The sequence below is a fragment of the Xenopus tropicalis genome, chromosome 6 (genome assembly GCF_000004195.4).
Source record: "Xenopus tropicalis strain Nigerian chromosome 6, UCB_Xtro_10.0, whole genome shotgun sequence".
Lineage (NCBI taxonomy): Eukaryota > Metazoa > Chordata > Amphibia > Anura > Pipidae > Xenopus > Xenopus tropicalis.
The window spans coordinates 120,192,389-120,214,394 of NC_030682.2; the positions used below are offsets into that span (position 1 = coordinate 120,192,389).

The window sequence follows — 22,006 nt, forward strand, 5'->3', positions numbered from 1 at the left end:
ACACTTTAACATTTAGTATGCTGCAGAATGTCCTCTGCAGTCCCCATTTTTTTTTTTATAGTTTTTTTAATTATTTGCCTTTATCTTCTACAACTTTCAAGCTTTAACCACTGCCTGGTTGCTAAGGTAAACAAGACCTTAGCAACCAGATAGCTGCAGAAATTGCAAACTAGCACGCGGCTGAACAAAACTAAATACTAAAACTCAATTTACTCAACAAATAAAATGCACCATAGATGACTAATAGTATTGCTGCCTCTGTGCAGTGTCTGGGCCACTGATGGTAAACAGTGTGGCTGCCTCTGTGCAGTGTCTGGGCCAGCAATGGTTAACAGTATGGATGGTTAACAGTATGGCTGCCTCTATGCAGTGTCTGGGCCAGCAATGGTTAACAGTATGGATGGTTAACAGTATGGCTGCCTCTGTGCAGTGTCTGGGCCACTGATGGTTAACAGTATGGCTGCCTCTGTGCAGTGTCTGGGCCACTGATGGTTAACAGTATGGCTGCCTCTGTGCAGTGTCTGGGCCAGCAATGGTTAACAGTATGGCTGTCTCTGTGCAGTGTCTGGGCCACTGATGGTTAACAGTATGGCTGTCTCTGTGCAGTGTCTGGGCCACTGATGGTTAACAGTATGTCTGTCTCTGTGCAGTGTCTGGGCCACTGATGGTTAACAGTATGTCTGTCTCTGTGCAGTGTCTGGGCCACTGATGGTTAACAGTATGGCTGTCTCTGTGCAGTGTGTGGAAGGTTAAAACTATGAACAAACAAGGCTGGTTTCTACCATAATATAGCAGGTGATGCATATAAGTGCAGGTGATGAGAACTAGCGATATGGGCCAGGTACCTACTGCCCTACATTAACCAACGAGCAGCACAAAACAGCCCAAAACAATTAGCTCAGCCAGGGCAGTCAATTGGTTCATCATAAAATTGATGTGTTTTCTCACTCACATCCTGCATATCTGCTCCCATTGAATAGTATCTAGGGCATTGATTTAACAGGGGTGGAGTTGGTGATTCAACTTGGAACTGTGCTTCCTTTAAAAGAGAACCGGTTCTAGCAAGAAACATAAACAACATCGTTGGGCAAGTTTATGCGCTTTCAAATTGAAAATAAAACAAAAAAAATCTGTTGTTCCTCTAAAGCTGCAGAACTTGACTCTCAAGATGAGATCTGGTGGCCCTCGGGCTCACACGGCGCCACAGTTTGTTCATGTTATCGCTGTTATGTTCGTGCACTTCTAGTATACACATCAGCCAATCCCCTATTGCACTTCTAGTATAGACATCGGCCAATCCCCTATTGCACTTCTAGTACAGACATCGGCCAATCACCTATTGCACTTCTAGTACAGACATCGGCCAATCACCTATTGCACTTCTAGTACAGACATCGGCCAATCACCTATTGCACTTCTAGTACAGACATCGGCCAATCCCCTATTGCACTTCTAGTACAGACATCGGCCAATCACCTATTGCACTTCTAGTACAGACATCGGCCAATCACCTATTGCACTTCTAGTACAGACATCGGCCAATCCCCTATTGCACTACTAGTACAGACATCGGCCAATCACCTATTGCACTACTAGTACAGACATCGGCCAATCACCTATTCCACTTTTAGTATAGACATCGGCCAGTCAACTACTGCACTTCTAGTATAGACAACGGCCAATCACCTGTTGCACTTCTAGTATAGACAACGGCCAGTCACCTATTGCACTTCTAGTATAGACAACGGCCAGTCACCTATTGCACTTCTACTATAGACAACGGCCAATCACCTATTGTACTTCTAGAACAGACAGCGGCCGATCACCTATTCAGCTAGTTTCTCTCTGGATTTGGGTAACCCAAAATGTAGCTAAAACCTTGTGCAGTTTTCATGTGTGTGCTTGGCTACCTACAGCCACAACAACAAGTGTCACCAAACACACCAACTGGTCAATGTTTTAGGGGTCTTTCCGCCAGCTATGCTCTCTTGGGGAAGCTATGTCAGCTTGTGGTGCAGCCAATCCAGTGTCGGACTGGCCCACCAGAATACCAGGAAAACTCCCGGTGGGCCCAGGGATCAGTGGGCCCTCCAGCTCCTGACAATTTGGCCTAGTTCAAGGTCATTTGCTATTTCTGAATGGAAAGAAAGAGGAGAAATAGATGGAAGGATAGATGCTAGCATGTAAATAAAAGAGATTAGCAGAATAAAGAGGTTGGGTGAGGAAAGGAGAAAAGATAGTTTGGAGAGTGGGCCTAGGGTCTCAGGTTTTCTGGTGGGCCCCTGGGGTCCTAGTCCGACACTGAGCCAATCACTGGGAGTCTCCAAACTGTACTCTCTCTCTCTCTGTAGTTCATAGCTAGCTCCTTATCCTTAGCTTATCTTCTGGCTATACACAGCAAGGTCAACTCATCTGACTAGGTTGCCAGACAAGCCGATCTGATTTCTCTGATTTGGCCACAAACATGCTGGGCCAAATTGTGCTGATTTGATCATCTGGCCATGCAGGCCCATTGGGAGATGTTCACTTTAACATGCTCATGTAGTCATCATCCAACAGTATTTTCTAAGCAGTAAATATGCCTATTTTTCAGCCAGATATTGGTGAGACAGGCCCCCTACAGGCCAATAAGGTGCCAGCTTGGTATGGAGGGGCCAAGTTATCCATATTGCCTCAGCCTAATGCCTGTTCAATTCATAACTTCTTAGTAATTATCCCTACAACACAGTAACACAACAAAAAATTATGTAACATAGTAACAATGTAGAAGGTAAATAGTACTTCGAAAATGTACTACCATCAAGGTCAATTCTTGCTTACAGAATTCTTATCTAGTTTTTAGCAACCCCAAGAATGTAAGAAAAGAAGCAAAACAATAATATACCAAAAATGGTATCTTTTTCAAGGCAATTAGGCCCAACAAGTTTTTAAAAAGTCAGTTGCATTGACTTTCCCGCCGCTTGTTACCATGCAAGTCGCTGTTACTAATCGAGCACGGTTTGCTCTGCTCGATTAGTCACAACTTTTAACTGTACATTCCAGACCCAATAAAGCAGTGTTCCAACTGTCAAATTATCATGGAGGTAGAAGAATGCTTGTCTGGGATTACTGCACAATGACTTTTGAAGGAAGCCTCTGTCAGACATGAGAGTAACCCTAATAAGTTTTTTAATCTGGGAGAGAAAAAAGGCACAAAACGTTCATTAGAGGACATTTACCTGGTGCTTTCTGGTGCCTCTTAGTGGTCATTTTAAAAGCACTTATGTAAAGCTAGGCCAAGCTGGCCAGGGAAGAAACCTTGTGCCTCATGCCTACCCCTAGTTCCGGTCCTGCTCTTACTACCAAGGTCTGGCTGTACTCTGTGCCTATCAGCCTAGGTGCAAGGTGGGGGACAGGTAGAGGGGTTGTCAAAGAGTCTGCAGAAATTCGGGGTAGTGCAGTGCAGGGCACAACTGACAAAAACATAGTGGGTTATGCATGTTTTTTGCACTTTGCACCCTGACCCGCATTAAGTAAATGAACCATATTAATTTAAGAATCTGTAACAGGTCAGTCAGATAACTCATTAATATAAACACAGTGTACAGTGTGCCATTCTTAAGGCAAATATACTTCTGTCTGAGAAGGAATCCCCTCCCCCATGGGGCACTCGAAATACCTGCCCCTCCACATTCATATGAATCACCGCATGTAAAACACTTCACATGCATCCATGTCTGGTAACTGACCGAAAATGCAGAAGGGGGATTTTTGCTCTTTTACCCAGGATTGCTGCATGTAAAGTGCTTAACATGCAGCTTACTCTAAACTCAAAAATATCCCTTCATGCATCATATTGTATCAACATTAACAAACCTGCAGTCCACTGGAAGGCCAAAGGCATGCCTCCCAATCACAGACCCGAAAATGAAAAGGGCTTCATGCGAAGGTGGGGTTTGGGGCAGAAAGTGTCTGGGTGTAGCTGGGCAGGTCAGGGTGTGGCCTAATGTGTTTGCATTTGATAAAGCAAATGTTAGAATATGAGAGGCCCAAACAAACCCAACACAGGGCAGTAAAATCAGACTGAAGTAACACATGAAAAGCAAACTCATCATTAACATTTCAGTTTGAAAAAACTATTGTTTATAGTAAAAGAAATGAATGATGTTGCATCAATGCTGCGTGTGGTTTTTTTCTCTGTGTTGTTTTACCTGCACTAACAAAGTTCTACCTAGAAAAGTATGTAGGAACTTCAAATCAGAAAAATAAAAAAGTGGAAATAACTCGTATGAAAGTAGAAACATACTCATAACTTTCAAACTGTTACTTGCAATAACAGAAACATCCATACAGTTGAGTATACCCGATGTAAGTATACATACTACACAGGTTTATCTGAAATAGATGTCCATGATACAACCCGTTTGAATAGGATCTTGAAACATTCCTACCACCATATCCTTACCTGGTCACTGTGTCCAAAGCTTGGCTCCTCCTTCTCCGCTTTGACAGATAATAATTTGGGACAGCTGGTAGGCTCCACCTTGACATCTGGTCGCTCCAGCTTGGGTGTGATATCTGCTACATTATCCTTAGTATCATCCTTATCCAATAAGTAGCGAAGTAGTGCATGCTCTTTTTTCTTGGGGCTCACTGGTTCCTGCTTTATAGTAACCTCTGAACCAGGGCCTGTGCTGTTGGACTCCTGGCTCAGCTCTTTCCCGGTGGCCTCAGCTGTAAGCTTGGCCAAGTCAACAGGAGAACTACTGTCCTGAAGGAGTCTGTGCAAAATTTTATGCTTCTCTTTCAGTGAGGTTCCATGTGCTGAGGCAGACATACTGTTTGATGCAAAATTTGACAAGGAGTCTTTGTTCATGTCTCCCAAAGTATTACTAGGTAGCGGCGATGGCTCCATCTGGTCAGATTTGGTGGTGAGCAATTTCAACAGTTTTTGCTGACCTTTGCTATCAAGCAATCTGCTTTGTCCTTCCGTTTGGTCACCAACAGATGACAGGTTTTCACTGCAGTCTTTCTGCTCATTTGAATGGCAGCCGGACTCCCCCTGTCCAGCTGCACTTTCAGGCTGTTCCCCATACAGACCAAAAGATTCTTTAGAGTCTATGCTCCCCATCTTTCTAAGCTGAGGAGGGTTCATGTTGACAGGCGAATGCTGAACATTTCCAACTTTGAGATCAGGTGAAGACAATGGGGGGGCAAGAGGGACACCATGACCCTCGCTGAGAGCCTGAAGTGCATTTAGAGAGCTGTTGGTGTAACTATGGCTATTTCCTGTGCTACTGCAAACACTTACAGGTGAATGCAAACTTCCTGCAGGGGAAAACTGACTGGGTGCAATCCGAGGACTTCCTGCCACTCCTGGGCTGACACGGTGCCTTGGTGAAAGCATAGAATTAGGCTGCCCCTGGCCCATGCCAGGACTTCCCTGTGATGGGCTATTTATTTTAAGTGCATAGTTATTACCCTGAGGAGTGGTTGCTTGCAAACTGGAGATATGGTTCATTCCACCAGAACCAACAAACCTGCCAGCTGCCATGCCCATTTGTTCCTTTGGGCCAGTTATGGCATAATTCATATTGCTACTTATGGTCGTATCCTGACCTGGATTGCCTCCGTACATTGCTTGATGAGCTGGACTGCTGGACTGAACTGGATTTAATGTCTTTCCCATTGCTTGCCCAGCCAAGTCCTGATTCAATCCACACATGTTCTGTTCTCTAAAATGAGATACAGGGCATATTAGCAGCCATCTGTACAGCAAGCCTAATGCTAAACATGACACATTCTTATACAGGATTTATTTAATTAAATACTCTATACATAAATTCAGATTAATTAAAGGTTCATTGTGACATTCAAATTCCTGTTTGATTGGATAACAAAACCAGCAGACACATAATTTAAATTCCAAACTGGAGAGTTGCAAACTCATAAAAAATAAAGAAAAAAAACTTTCTTTTTATTGTTCTGTTGGTTTGGCCCAACAGCACAAATGATTGGAACAGCAGGAAGTAAAGAGGAGCTGTTGATTACCAGTGCGCAGATAATCCTCCGCATTAACTGTGCACAACAAAGGGTTAAGAGATTCTCTACCGGGGGTTCTATACCGGTAATCTACATTGCAAGGCCCAAACATGGAGTAGTTTCAATCTCCCTGTTTATTAAAAATCATACATTTTTCCTTATTAAAACAATAAGTATGTTCAGCACAAGCCCTGAATAATTGAAATCCTGCTAAACAAGGGGGTTTACTGCCCCTTTAAAACTGGGGTGCTCAGAAACTGCTGTAAAGAAACTAAATCAGCAACTACTAAATTTAAATCCTGTGGCTACAAAGGCATCCCAATTAGTCATGCGTATAACAAACTGGAGAGACCTGTGCATAATTGCAATTTATCAGCTGTTTTAATTCAGTTTTTTATTATGTTTATTTACGTTTCCCATAAAAGCTCTTATGGTAAAAAAAAAAGCAAAAAAGCAATGTGACCTTCCTTTAAGATCCTGCTGTAGTATCTTGTGAATAATATAGGGGAGCCATCTCCCTAGTGCCCAAAAAATGCAGCCCAACAATTATGTTAGGAATCACAGTTAGTCAGAGGGAAAAGAGTAATAGGGGATCATGCTGTCCAGGACCACATGATTCTGCCATAACCACAATGTTCATCTATCAAGGATATACACCTCCTACATTTGGGAAAAAAGGGGAAAACATTTTATCATGTATCCTGTTAATATGGGCTGACCCCAAGTGTCAGGTGCAAGATGCAAACTATCTACATATGATGATGGCATGTCCCAAAATAGATAGATACTGGGACAAAGTTATGACTTATATACAAGACAAAACAACTTTCCCTAAAATAATGAACCCAGCGGTCTGCTTACTTGGTATGATAGATGATTTGGTACCACAAAATGCAAAAAGATCTGTGGCGGTCTCTGCTGTTTTATGTGAAAAAGGCAATCCTCATGAGATGGTTAGATGTACGACCCCCCGCCACTTATTCAACGAACATACTTGGTGAGGGGTTGTCCGGACAAGTATAATAAAATCTGGGAAGACTGGATTACAGCTACTTCCTAAACAAACTAGTATGTACCTACCAGGTAGAACACAAGAGCGACTGACTATACAGATGTGATCCATGCAACTTTGTAACTGTATTTGTAACTGCTGTACAGGACTAATATGTTTCTTATCAGTAATTATTAACAGCGGTGTACCAATGTGCCATTATTCCCCCACCCTCTTTTCTTATGTACCCCTTTCCGGTTAAAATAATAAATAAAAATGTTAAAAAAAAAAAAAAAAAATATATATATATATATGGGCTGACCAGCTATAGAGCTGTGCAAGGTGAATGGGGAGTAAATGGGAGTTGTAAGGCCCATAAAATCTATTACCTTTGAAGCACATGTAGAGATAACACAAGCTGCGGTTCATTAGTTGTCTGTGAACGCATAAGCTTGCTCTTTGTGTGGGCCAGAACAGTCGTGCCGTCCGACAAAGCAAAGCGGTAGAAAGGACTGGTCGCATGGCCCTGCCTGAGAACTGTAGATTTTATAGGGAAAGAGACAAAAAGAATTTGGGATAAACAATACTGGTAAAGTGGTACAAGTCCATCCTGACTTGAGTGGAGTCTAGCATTACCTTCTTGGTGATGTCTTTTACTGTAAGATATTTCTCCATCGTGCTGGGAATGAAATCTCTGGATGCACCGCCGTACCAAGTCCTCCCATCCTGGTCTCATTAGCGCCCTCATGTTGGTCGTGTCCAGAGAAGTTATTTTGCCTAATTTTTATTAAGGATACAATGAAATGCAACACTTTGTAAAACACAGGGTAAAAAAGCTGTTAATGTTGACACAGTTATGTTAACATGGCCATAAATCCCTCCTCAGCCCCATGTAAGATAACCTGTAATTTCTAACAAGGCTTGCTGGGGTATTCTTACTGTACCACAGATCTGCAGGCGTAGCCCAAGCAGGCCAACATAAAATATTATGTACAATTTAGGCAGTACTTTTAAATTATACTGTCATACAGGGAGGGGGGAGTTTCACATTAGCGTGTAGCAATACCCATTATGATTGTGGTTCCTTAAAGAGTTTCTTGTTTATACTCTAATATTTTGGGATAAGTGCACATCAGCAAGATCTGGACAGGAAATAAAAATAGGCCCTGTTATTTCAAGTACACAGAGGCCCAAAAAGCCCCCCTCAGGCCCAAAAAGTAGTGACTATCTATGGAATCTTATAGCAGCCAATCAGGCTTGAATCGGCTTTGCACACTGTTTGTCAAAGATTCTTCAAGGCACAGGGTGCTTTGACTGGGACGTTGTAGGTCATTCTCCGTTTTGTTCTTTAGCCACTCTAGCGTTACACTGGCATTGTGTTTGGGACTGTCCTGCTGAGACATGAACTTTCTTACAGACACAGTTTATTTAGTATATTAAAACAGGTTCTCATGCCTGAGTTTTGTGTCATTCATAACAACATCCGTGCTAATGAAAAGGAGCACCACTGTTTCCGTAGTGTCACCTGAGGCGGCAGATTTAAGAGAACAGCACTTGCCTGCCTATATGGCAAATAATAAAAGCACAACAACAAAAGAATCCCCCTAATGTGTGGGGCACCTGGCTCTTCTGCAACTGGCACTTGCTGATTGCCAAAAGAAGTGGCAAGGCTGAGATCTGGTGCCTAGGACAGCACTGGACTTAATACAGTTCTAAGTATGGGACAACCATATCAAGAGCTGCACATAACAGTGGTCTGTATGGGAAGGGGCACAAAAGAATCCATTATTCATGTAAAACCATGTTTAGAGTTTGCCTAAAGCATGAGTGTAATAAAGTTGCGATATGGGAAAAATATTAGTCAGATGAGACCAAAATATTACTTCAGTCACAAATCTCAGTTTGTAATGCAGATGTAATACTACACACCGCAAAAAAATCACGAACCTACTACAGTTGCAGTATTGCGCTTGGACATTAGCTGTGGAACAAGTGCATAACATGGCAGTTAGCATGACTGTAAGCTGTTTAAATGATTTACAGAACTAAGAAATTCCCTGTGATTAAAGGGCATATTTGACTTTAGGCAATACAATAAATCCAACAGTGAGCCAAATTGGAGCTAATGACATTTTGCCATGTCAGATACAGCTTTTCCCTTCAGGCAAGCTAAAATCTCACTACCCAAAAAGTAAGCAGAAAAGATGGAATAATATAACAAGGTATCCTTGTGGTAAAACAAACTGCAGCAGCTCCAGAAAACAAGATAAAATGCAGGTTGTGTTGGTCTTGTCTTAGTAATCGTACCTTTAATTAATCATACCTTTAATTAAGCATGCAAAGTGCAAATCTCTGCTGAGTTTTTATGCCTTTCCAAGACAACTCAGAGGGATCTTTAAAAGGATCATACTTTATATCTGTGCAAGAATGCTGCAAAGTAGGGGTATAAGAGTTAATCTCCATGAATCAGGAGCAGCTAATGTCATACCAGGTGAGTTTAGTCACCCATGACACCTGCTTTATCTAGCAAGGAGCAGTTGGATTTTGCAATCTGCGGTAGCAGTATATTCTCCTCTACTAATGAACATGCAGAACTATCAGAACTGCACTTCACAATAAGGCAAAGTCTGTACAATTGCATGACTGCTCTCCTTGAGCAAATGCCTTTTTATATGTTACATAAGTTCACAATGAAAGGGTAAAGGAAGCATTCTATGTTGGGGGTGGATAACCACCTTGCAAATCCTGACGTGTTGTGAAGCTCTCAGATGGAGGAGGTACTGGCCTCTCTTTCATTGGAACTCTTCTGGCCACGCAAATCAAACAAGACTGGAAATCTATAAGGGAAAACATTGTATAGATAAATCCACCAATATGGTGAATAAAGCACACTCTACCTACTATTACTAGTAAATATATAATTATATCCACTCTGAACAGAGTATAATGGGGGTATTCTATATTAGCTTCCTATAATGTAACAGCGCACATCCATGTTTACTCAAATACATACTCAAGAGTCAATAATGCTGTTTGTAAATCAACGCTGGTACAACAGGTTTTATAGCACACATCAAGGAAACAACATGAAACACATGACTGCATGAACAGAGCTGTCATTTAACTGCAACTCTCTATCACTATAAAAGCCTTGGGTAGCTAAAAAGCAGCTGTAGTGATGATGTTTTTATATTCCTGCATTAGGACTGTTCTCTATAGGTTGGCTTGGTGACAATACTGATTGTCCAGGTTCATAAATTGCTGCAATATATAAAAACTTTTTACAGACAAATGTTTATGCAAAAATGCAGAGTGATTTTTAGAGATTAAATACTGTTATTTTACCTATAAATCTTTTATAACCCAGTATAGTTCATATTACTTCAACTGCTTGCTTGCCTGGTTTTGTAAAGGCATTCTGATTTAAATGGAAGTATATACAGTATCCCTTCAGTTTGGGAGAAAACCAGAGTCAGGCTCATTACTATATAGCTATATAAAAAAAAATCGCTTAGGTATATATACACCCAGGACATCTGATGGGTGACCATCCAAGGTACCAGTGATGATGGGGGAGTCTCTGCAAAGAAAGACATTACTAACTGATAAAATCATACCTTCACCTTCTTCTTTAATTGACTTTGGTTGGGATACAGCAAAACACTGCATAGTTTCATATTTCTGATGCGTTTCCTGACCATCGTGACCTTCCTCCTCGCATTCCATCATTGGCTTCACCAGCATACGGCAGTTAAAGGTATGGCTATTTCGCCTAGGCCCCCCATTTACTGTGAAAGTCAAACACAACACATTATTAGATTTCATTACATACGTTATTCTGGTTCAGAAGAGTTATTACATTAAGTTTCTATTCTCTATCGACTTTGCATGTTCAACTATGAGCTACAAAAAGTAAAACTTTCCTTCTGACTAGTGAATAGTGAAAGTGGCTAACATGTACAGATGAAGTTACAAATATATTGTTTGTTTAACTTTACATGTTAACTTCTGATATTTACGCAGAAGCTACCCAGCTTCCACTACACATGAGTGCCTCAGTCTTAGAGCTCCATTGTACCTACAGAAAGGTACAAGGGAAGTGGCTGGGCTATTCTAGACAAAAAGGATAGACTTTGGGTAGAGGATAAACTAGAAAGAAAGAATGGACCTTCAGTAGAGCATAACCTAATGATCTCTGTACTGGAAAGGAACAATGGACCTTGGTTACAGTATAACATGAACATCTCTGTACTAAAAAGGAAGGTGGACCTTGGGTACAGTATAACATGAACATCTCTGTACGGAAAAGGAAGGTGGACCTTGGGTACAGTATAACATGAACTTCTCTGTACTGAAAAGGAAGGTGGGCCTTCGGTAGAGTATAACGTAAACATCTCTGTACTGGAAAGAAAGGATGGACCTTGGGTAGAGTATAAGCTGGACATCTGGTTTTAATACAGTGGCTTAGCTCCATTTACACCTGAGCACCACAGCACCAGAACTCATTGGTGCCTGAAGTAAAGGTACAAGGGTGAAGCTTAGGCAACTCTGTAAATTGGTTAGAGCAATGCTGGTATAAAAGAACGGCTGCAAATAAATCAATGCAATGGCTAACATGTTTAAGTGCTCCAAGAAAGTCTTCCACCAAGCCACAAATTTATAAATACTGCTCACTAAATCCACTGGCACAGATTTTGAGGCTAGTGCATGTATATAAATATAAGCAAACATATACCTATAGACTTTGGCAGCAGGTTTTTGATGAACTCGCTGTGATCTCCCACATGCAAAATGCTGTACACACTTGTATTCATCAGTTCTTCCTGGTTGTAGCGGAGATATTGGGTCACATTCTCAGAAACAAACACCACGTTCCCTTCGCGGTTCACCACAAAAAAGAACCCATCCAAGGCCTAAAAGTAAGAGGGACAGATTTTGTTTGTGAAGCCAAATGCTAAATGAAAGAATTTTATAAAATAAATGTTCTTGGGCAAAGGTTTATTTTTCATGGGTTAACATTTAAGCAGCAACACAGTAAACATGAGGACCATATCCAAAATATCTGGACATCCTCAGCCTAAACTCAGCTTGTCTAATAAAATTCACCAATGGGCAATATGGGGTTAAGCCGTTGATGGTAAAACTGGATAACAATGGGCTGTTAATGCATTTTTATATGGTTTACCATAACTTGGTACAGAAGTCATTAAACAAAACTGTAGTAGTGACATATTAGGGCAAAATGGGAATACAAAAGAAAGGCTTTAATTTTATTTTTTTTTCCTTAGGGAACTATCATCATTATACAAATCATATATATATATCATTATACAAATTGGACTCATGCGATATTTGAAGTTTCTGTATAAAACCATAGGGCTGCACTACTTATTTAGCCACAGCTGAAATTATATTGCCAACAGGGCCAATGAATATACCAGGGCTGCCATGATCTTGGATTTTCTCTTGTGACTAAATTCTATACATTTTATATACCATTAGTATAGATTTGTATTCCCCAGTCAAAGACAAACTCTAATGCACTGCATTACATCTCATATTGTGTATAAGTTGGTATAGTTCCCCTCTCAATACTGGATATATGCTTTTATATATGCTTTCTGGTCACTAGGCCACACCAACTACTGTCTATAAAAGATGTTTACCCCCCCCCCCCTTCCCCCATAATGTCAGTTGTGGGATACGTAACTTAAGCTTTAAATGTCTGGCACCTTTATAACCAGTGATACACATCAGAAAGCCCTGTGATTATAACAAGGACACCTAGATGATAGTTAGATCATTTCTTAATTAATGTTGTCAATTAACATATAATTAAGCCGAAATGTTTTTTTAGGACACTTTACATAAGGGCAAGGAAGCACAATAGAAAAGGGTGAAAAACAGAGCAGTACTCTTGGTACTCTAAAGATGCTGAATTATTTTGTTGTGAGAAACTGCAGCCCATGCTCGGTTGCTTAGCAACTGCTGTATACTTACGTTATGACATCCACAAATGCACAGACATTTCAAGGAACAATTAGTGAGCAGATGCTTCCTTACTGATGCGCTTCTGACACGCAACAAGATGAGCTACACAGCCATACAATTGTTCTGCTGATAGGAACATCAGGCTTGCCAATACAGTCAGGGCAAAAGCACCATGTTGCCAAGTACTGTGCACAACAGGACCAGTTGGAGAAGAGTTTTCAGGCGGGTGTGGGTACTAATTAAATTATGTTGGTGTTTTGTGTGGGAGGTTTGGCAAATGACACTTTCTCATACCCCTGGCTAGACACAATCTGATAACTAGAAAAAAAAAAAAAGCTTTTCCTTCAATACAGACTTAAGTTACTACGTAATAACACGTCCAAAATTTGCTGAGGTCTAGTCACCTATGGCAACCAGTCAACAGGTAGCATTTAATGGTCACCTGTTTAAAAGCAAACATCTTATTGGTTGCTATGGGTTACTGCATCTGGGCAAACGTTGTGCCTTTTGTTACCTATGGGGGTTAATGTCCTACTATAGACACAGTAATGCTGTGAATCTGTAGAGAGACTAGACTTAAATACAGCTGGCCATACATGGGTTGCTAATTGGGCCCTTCAGACCAACATGGCAACTTACTGGCCTATGTTGATTTGGTCCTCTACCTTGGGTCAACAACTGGATCTTGCTAATGAACGGATCTTAAGCATGTGGCCAGCTTAAAGGTGACCATACACGGGCCGATAATAGATGCCAACAGTATGAGTCTGCAGCTTATTGGCCGGAGTATAGGACCCTGACCAATATATGCCTAAAATAGGCCAGATTACGACTGGGCAGGTTTTAAGATCTCAGCGAGGACTTCATTGGAGCGAGGACTGCATTGGATCGTTGATTCAGTCCTTTCTCCGAAGGTCTGCATCCCGTCAATGTGACCTCAAAGTAAACATGCATATCTTTCAGTATACAGCCAGCTTTACAAGCAACACAGGGGGTCCTTGGTATGTAAATTTTGGATGCCCAAACTGTGCTCTCCATCTGTTGAAGCTTATCAACAGCTGCAGTGCTGCAGACCAATATATTGCCCAAAACTGATGATCATTTACTGAGCAGAGACAATTCTCAATATTGGCTATGGCAGAGTATTTCCTGGTATTTAGTAGCTGTGGCAAGTAGCTCTGTGTGTCTTCACTCTTAGGTGTGATAAGGGTTGTGTTCAATACCAGCCCACGGGCCAACAGCTTGATAGCCCTGGAGTAAACAGCAGGATAATTAAATGACAAGTTTATTTACTGTACATTGTAGAAAACTGCCCCTCTTCCTGTTGACATTACAGAGCTAAAGCAGGGCTGCAACACACGCTACCTCTATGTATTCACTTGCAGCCAGACATATGGCTGGTCAAGGTGCCATTTTTACATCTGTTTACCTCAAGCATCATTGGTCCAAGCGCATCCTTGTCTATGACACTTTGGCCTGTTGAGGACACGTCAGCCTTCTGAACTTCATCCTCATTTGCAGCTGCTGTTTTTTCTGCATAAACACAAGTACAGATCAGAATAAAGCAGTGTCATATTATGAATCAGTATTGTCTAATGTGGCGGATCTAAAGTTTTTTTTTCACCACCAAGGCCTCATATCAATTTCAAAGTTACAGATTCTCTAGAAATATTACTAATATTATCTCTACAGAAAAGTCATACCCAGATTACTTATAATGCAGCATCAGGGCTACTCTCAATACAAGGAACAAGGGGTCCACTTGAGCCTCAGCAGATTTACAATGGAGCTTTACAAGTGCTTCTGGCCTCACAGTTCTAACATGCTTTCCAATGTCAGACCTATCTTTTATCTTAGCCTGGATACAAGTATCACCACAAACAAAGTTTCATGTAATTCAAGGAAAAGAACTGGCACAAGTACGTTCTAAATATTTCCTTGGAAGGGCACCACGCTTAGGGTGGTTACAGTGTTTGCAGTCATTTTTAGACTCGCTGGCACAATCTGCCAGTTACCACAAGAAAGGGGCATTCACTGTGCAATACAGAAATAGCAAGCACCAGCCTTCCATAACTAATTCTGGATCCTTTAATCTGTCCAGATTAAAAAAAAATATAACGTGTGTGTGTATATATATATATTTTCCTGGTGTGCATCAGCATTTTTTACATTGTTTTTCTGATTTTATATATATTTAAATTATGTGCAAAAATGCAAGGGTGTAAGTTGATGTTTTGGTCCTACACAGGGGACCTTTATCAAGAGATCAAGGTCCGCTGTGCAGGACAGAAACGTTGACTAACATTACTACATGTTGATAATTTGTGTGGCCTTTCTTGCCTTTTTTTGGATGAGTGCGCTGCCTCTCAAACTATACACACATATATTCTAGGAAAGCAGCAAAAGAGGAAGTTTTGCAAAGCTTTCCACATCAAGTAACTAGATATCCTATCAAGAGTCCTCCATGACACTGGCTAGATATTAGGTGGGCAAATTGTACAGATACAAAAAAGGCTACTCAGCTTGATAACATTTTATATATTGTCTGTAAGTGTATAGTGGCCTGCCGACGTTGACTAATATACAGGTACTATGGACATCTGTTGGTTCAAAGATCAGGCAGGTTTGAAAATTTCATATACCTATGCACCATGTTGGCCAGTGCATCGGCAGATGAGGAAATACAGAGGAGCACAAACAACTGCAACAATAGAAAGGCCGCCATACCATCAGTCTGTTCAACCTGAAGGGTGATCATTCGAGGAGCCTACTGTCTTGACCCATTAATGACTGACTTCAGATTACCAGAGACATTCATATATAATTTTGCATTTTCCATAAGTTAAGCAGAAAGCTCCAAATTCCAGAAAGTCCATTTCCATTTAAAGCTTTTAATGACAAGTTTTAAAAATTATTCCCTTTACTCCGTAATAATAACACACGGTGGTTTATTTAATGTTCAAATGATTTTTTAGTACACTTAAGGTATGGAGACCCAAATTACATAAAGACCCTGTATCTGGAAAACCCCTTTTCCCAGACATTCTGGTTAGCAGGTCCCATACCATGAACCATGATGAACACTGAGTTTTAATGAAACTATTTCCTTGAAATAATGGGCAGAAATTCAACAAGGCTTTGTCAAGTAGTCTGTAAATTAACGCCACTATCCCAACTAAGGAGGGCCACTAGAATGTAAGAGAGATGGGGAAGACATTCCCGAAATACTTCTGAATCCCCACATTAATGTGAATGTCCACTGGCAGTCAGAACGGGAAGCACAGCAACACAATGTTGGATTTCTTTCTCGCGTATAAATAAATTAGATTTAGATTTCTACCCATGCATGCTTACATCTCGCTGGGCGGTTTGGCCAATTTTGATTGCTTGGGCATATATGGCAGGACAGTCTGTATTGCAATCCTGTGGAATTTGGGAACCTTCATGAAAAACATTAAATTATTCTGTCATTCTTTTACTGTTATGCAGAAACACAGGCAAATTTTGCCCTGCCCATTAAGCCATAGCAACCAGATATTTATTTTCATGACTTTAACTGCACTTTGCCTGTAACTGCTAGCTTCTAATTGGTTGCCATGGGCTACAGTTTTAAAGCATGCTGTGTTTGTGCATAATTTCCTTTATATTTTAAAGCAGAATAAAAAGGGAAGCCTGCATACCAGTTGATGTTAGAAACAAGTGTTACGCCTCTGGATAGATTTGGGTGGCCTGTAAGTGACATATGTGCTTCTGGGCACCACGAATGTACTGTGGCATGTTCTTTGCAGAGCTGTGGGGCTGAGAGGAGTTAAAGACATGTTGCCGCTGCTTCTCAGGAAGGCTTTAGGAAGTAAGCAAGCGAGACAATTATGCATCTGCACTATACTAAAATTAGAAAAGCTGCCATATGGCTGGGTGAGGGCAGCAGCATCGCATTCGTATTCATTAGGAAGCATTCTGCTAACATAGAAACACAAGGCTCTTCCTGTGCTCTCCCAATGTGTTTATCTTTTCAACATTAATGCCCCATATATCAAGTGGCCGCTGAAATCTCCCACAGTACATTAAAGGCAAAAAAGCAAAGCGTTAAGCCCAGCTGCACCCTCTCTCATAGCAAGCGACTCCGAGCGAATCTGAGCATCACACCCTCTCTCTCGCAGGCACACTTCATCCTTGTTAGCACCGTCTGCCCTCATCTCAGCTGAGAAAGTGAGATTTTGTTGCGCTCAAAACTATGCCAGGAATTGCTTGCAGAGCCGCGTGACAAGATGACTAAGCAAACAGGCGAGAGTTTGCACAGATTAAATAGTGCTGCCACTGAGACATTGCAGAGTTAACCGTAGGAATGTCACAGCGACAAATCTATATGGACTTAACTACCAGCAACGCTTGTCTCTACGTGTGCCCTCTACTTGTGCCATGGACTGAGCTGAATTAAAGGGCTTGTTCACCTTTAACTTAACTTTTAGTTTGATGTAGACCATGATATTCAGGACAATTTGAAACTGGTCTTCATTTTTTATTTTTTTGTGTTTTTTTCAGTTATTTATATTTTTGTTCAGCAGCTCTCTCCAGTTTTGAATTTCATCTGGTTGCTAGGATTCTATTTACCTTAGCAATAAGGCAGTGGTTTAAATCAGCTCTGGCAATGCTGCCAAGACTGAGACCCACAATGTTAGTGAAAATACTATGACATTACAAATCCAACAAGAATTTATAACTGCTGATGAAGTACAACTCCCAGCATTCCCTAACATTATGGATGCCATGCGTTGCATTTCAGCAGCTAAGGAGCATTAAGCTGGAGGCCCATTATGTAAATAGTACAGACTTGTTCTATTTGTTTGATGGGTTTATCTCCCTTTTAAGGGTAGTGGCACATAGGAAGATTAGTCACCTGTGGTTAAATTTCGGCGACAGCAAAGTACAAATCTCCTCAAAAATACCTTCCCACCGGCAATAAAGAGCAGTCCTGCGTGTGAATCTTTACCAACTTTGGAAAAAGAAAAACCAAAACCAAATATTCCTTCCCATTGGCAATTAACTTTATTGCGGGTTGGAAGGCATTCTGAAGAGATTCGTCTCCCACAAAAGTTGAGATTTATCCACGGACGACTAATCTCCCTGTGTTCCATTGCCCTAATGACCGAAATGTATAGACTGCCTCCCATAAGGCATCACAGCTTAGCCTGCAACCTTTCCACTGACTGACTACTGCTACTGACTCATTTGTTGGTTGCTGGTACAAAAGAGTGTCATGTACAGAACAGTTGTATTTATCCCTGCGCATCATAATTCCAGCTGTACAGAGAGTTTTTTTCTATTCTCCTGTAAATGGAAAGCTAGATAGAAACTCATATAGTGACAGTGTTTCTTCCTGTAAGTCAGCCCATGAATTGCGCTAATAATAATAATATAGAAACTACAGTTAAATGAACCCTCTCTTGTAGGTGTTTCCAAGAAGCATGAACTTATGACTGAAGGAAACTCATGTTTAATAATGATAACTATAGATAACTATTATTTCCAATATATTCATATCCAGCTACATACAGGCTATTTATTTTTCCCAGTTACATTAAAGAGGTTGTTCACCTTGAAACTTTTAGCATGATGTAGGGAGTAATATTCTAAGACAATATGCAACTGGTCTTCATTTGTAGTTTATTTAGCAGCTTGTTCAGCAGCTGGAACATCAAAAAATGACAAGAAAAATAAAAATGTAGCCTCACACAGCAATAGCTTTTGGTGGCCAGGGTCAGTGACCCCCATTTGAAAGCTGGAAAGAGTCAGAAGAACAAGGCAAAAAGCTATAAAAAAAAAATGAAGACCAATTGAAAAATTGCTAAGAATTGGCTAAAAGTTAACTTGAAGGTGAACTACCCCATTAAAGCAGTGGTTTTCAACCTGTGGTTCTCCAGCTCTCGCTGAGCTGCCAGCATCCCAATATGCAGTTAGGATTGTGGAAATTGTAGTTCAGTACAGGTTGATCAGAATGTAGCTATATATTAGCTACTATATTAGCTATTATAACTTTGCGGATACAATCTAATGTCAGAACTGACTACCCTACAGAACTGTTACCCTACTTGCACATGACTGCTTGTGAAGGTGCATTTCTGTTTGAAAACCCTCAATTGTACATGGTAGCAATGTAGGAAATGCACAAATTAGAAAACAGCCCGGGTTGCCATTAAACCTTAATGTCACAGCTTAAGTACATGGCCCAGTGTGCCAAATCACCACTTAGGAGTTTGCTATGGAAAGGGTGGGTTATGGCAATCATATTCCACTATTGTGTATCATGTTACCACTTGGGAAGGTTTTCTTACTTTGTTACTCAACCAAACACTATCAAACACCTTTACTGTAAGGCTCAGTTGGTAAATATAAAAGTGAAACCCAAAATGAAGAAGCAAAAAGCTGATAAAGGAAAGAGGCTGAAGTGGAAATCATGGAGACCACTGTGTGTCTTAGGGCCAAAGCACATTACAGGTACAGCAGTGTTGGGTGGGATAAATGTTCAGTAAGCAGAAAAGCACTGGGCCCAAATACAGCGCTCCCAGTTGGTTGCCTGAGTTATAATTTACCTAATGGCACACTATGCCACTCAACCCAGCAACTATGCAGCACTTTAACATTTCAAACACTGTGCCATTAAAAACCTTCCATTGAATTGTGCTCAACACAATATCTATCGTGGCATATTTTATGGTATCTTTAGAGCTTGCTTGAAGAAAACCATTAATGATAGTTTTTACTTTGCCATGCCCCTAACAAAAAAAAAAGCCAGAAGGGAGGTGGCTTCAAAGGTAGAATTAAACATTAGAAGAGCTATGGGCGTTGATAAGAACGGTTGGGCCAGTTAGCCTGAAAACATGGCTGCTTAGGTAAGGCCTACATGGTGTGCCAGTAAAGCTGGCCATACATAGGCTGACAGAAGAACATCTGGTTGAAACTCGATCAGATATTATTAAAGGTGGCCGAAAGATGCCATCAGGTGAAGACTGCATTGGATAATCAGTTCAGTGTGGATAGGTTTGCACATGGGTGCAGAATGACTGAATCAGCCTGTTTTGGCTCACTACCTGGGTGGCCAAACTAGGCAAAGATTTTCCCATGCATGGCCAGCTTGCAAACCTGTGGTAATGGTCAGACAAAAGATTTCTCTCATCATGGAACATACAAGTGGCTCACTTACATCCCAGAATCTGTATTATGGGAGGAGTTCTTACCATGTTCTTTGATCTGGCGAATTTGCTTCACAGTTTCCTTCAAAATTGCACATTTGTCAGGTTTAAAGTTTAGGTTGTCAATGTCGTTGAAGTTTGCGAAAATTAGCTCTGCCAGCTCCTCTATATATTTATTCTCCTGCTCTCTGTTCCGCTTCTCAGTGCTCCGCTTTGGACTGGAAGAAAAAAGTGCATGTTAAGATTGTACCACAGTTTGAGCATTAAAAACATTAATAACTTGCTGGAACCATTACATGTTGTCTTTTAGGGTCAGTTTTGCTATCAAACCCATTAAATCCCACATCAAAGTGAAGTGACATGTCAATCGCTGATTGCCACATCACAATCCAGCCCCCTGGCATCATAGTCACACCCCCAAAACATCATGCTGAAAAAGGTGGCAACCCTAAAGTTAAGGTGAGACCCTAACCAAAGGTTGGACCTCCAATGGGGTCTTGATCTGAAAATGTCCAAAAACCACTGAGCTCGAGTGTGCCATTTTCATTGGTATGAATACACCAGAAAAGTACATCATATCTACTCCAGGCAAACAGTATATGGCTGCCATGTCGCCCCAGTCAAAAAAATGACTCCAGCGTCTGAGGATTTAGTTTGCATCCTGCAGTATTGGATCAGTCTTATGTATGTATTCCTCGTGTAACATATACGCCCCTTGTTTTCAAAATATTTTCTACATGCTAAAACATGGCCCATTACAGGGACAGTTAGGAGGAGGAAATATGTGGTTAATTCAGCACCCCTTAGCACTATGCATTTTGTACAACAAAGCAAAAGGCAAAAATTGCCATTTTCAGCCTACAGCTATACATCCTAATGCCAATCAATGTGTTACTTATACAGCAATATAAAAAGAGAGGAAAGGCATGTAAGACATGGTGCTTTGGCCGCAGATGTGGAATTTCCACCGACCATTTCCTTCCAATATATTATTCTGCTAGAAGAATGAGACTACAAGAAGACAGCAGAATAAAAAGCCAAAAACCTTTCAGCACTACAGCTTCTGAAAACCACACCATTTGTCAGGGAATATGGAATAACAGGGTGATACAGTGTGAGTGAGGCAGCTGAGAAGCTAAAACTTTACCCTAGGACGTTTGAGACAGCTATCTCATCACTTAGCCCCAGCATTAGAGCAGGCGGGGATGCGCTCTCAGGAAGCACTACGGAATTATAACGCACATCTAATGCATGGAGCAACACAATGCACTGAGCATGACGTTCCATTCTACAGCAACTGCCCAAATACACTAGGGAACGGCATACTGAAAGCAGGTGTTTCCACAAACCATTGGCTCCTGACTTCATTAATTCTTTTATACTATCTAGAACAGGGATTAAGCAACTGCCATAAATCTCCTCCTTACTGCCCTTGAGGCAGCCCCCATATTTAAGCACCCAGTTTGGGAAAGATACATTATGAAGTACAAGATATTTTAGGCATCTTGTTCCTTTTGCATTGGTTACTCTATGTTTAACTTATGCCAGAACTGCTCATTTAGCATTTATTCACAACAGGGTCCCTGAGAAACATAATCTCTAAAGGTGGAAGGCTAGGACTCCCATCGAAGGGGAAAATGAATGTATATATATCTGTCTCCCGATAACTGTTAATAAACTACAGCTCTCAGTATTCATACAGCAATTTAAAAACAGTTGAAAACTATAAAGTATTTGCTTTGTACTTTTTCCCACCCTCAAAGGGCCCCTGTGCAGCTTGAGGCCCACAGCTAATTCCCTCCCTGCCCTGCCC

At 41.1% G+C, this 22,006-nt stretch overlaps 1 protein-coding gene across 1 annotated transcript in view; it reads right to left on the reverse strand.

Moving 5' to 3' along the window:
- ncoa2 (nuclear receptor coactivator 2) overlaps positions 1-22,006 on the reverse strand; it is a gene marked incomplete at its 5' end in the record, with an annotated part of 94,327 nt that overhangs the window by 17,398 nt on the left and 54,923 nt on the right. The window contains 8 exon segments of the mRNA NM_001142159.1: positions 4,445-5,714; positions 7,402-7,549; positions 7,649-7,789; positions 9,748-9,849; positions 10,630-10,800; positions 11,748-11,925; positions 14,433-14,536; positions 20,239-20,411. Coding sequence (NP_001135631.1) covers positions 4,445-5,714; positions 7,402-7,549; positions 7,649-7,789; positions 9,748-9,849; positions 10,630-10,800; positions 11,748-11,925; positions 14,433-14,536; positions 20,239-20,411 — 2,287 coding nt within the window.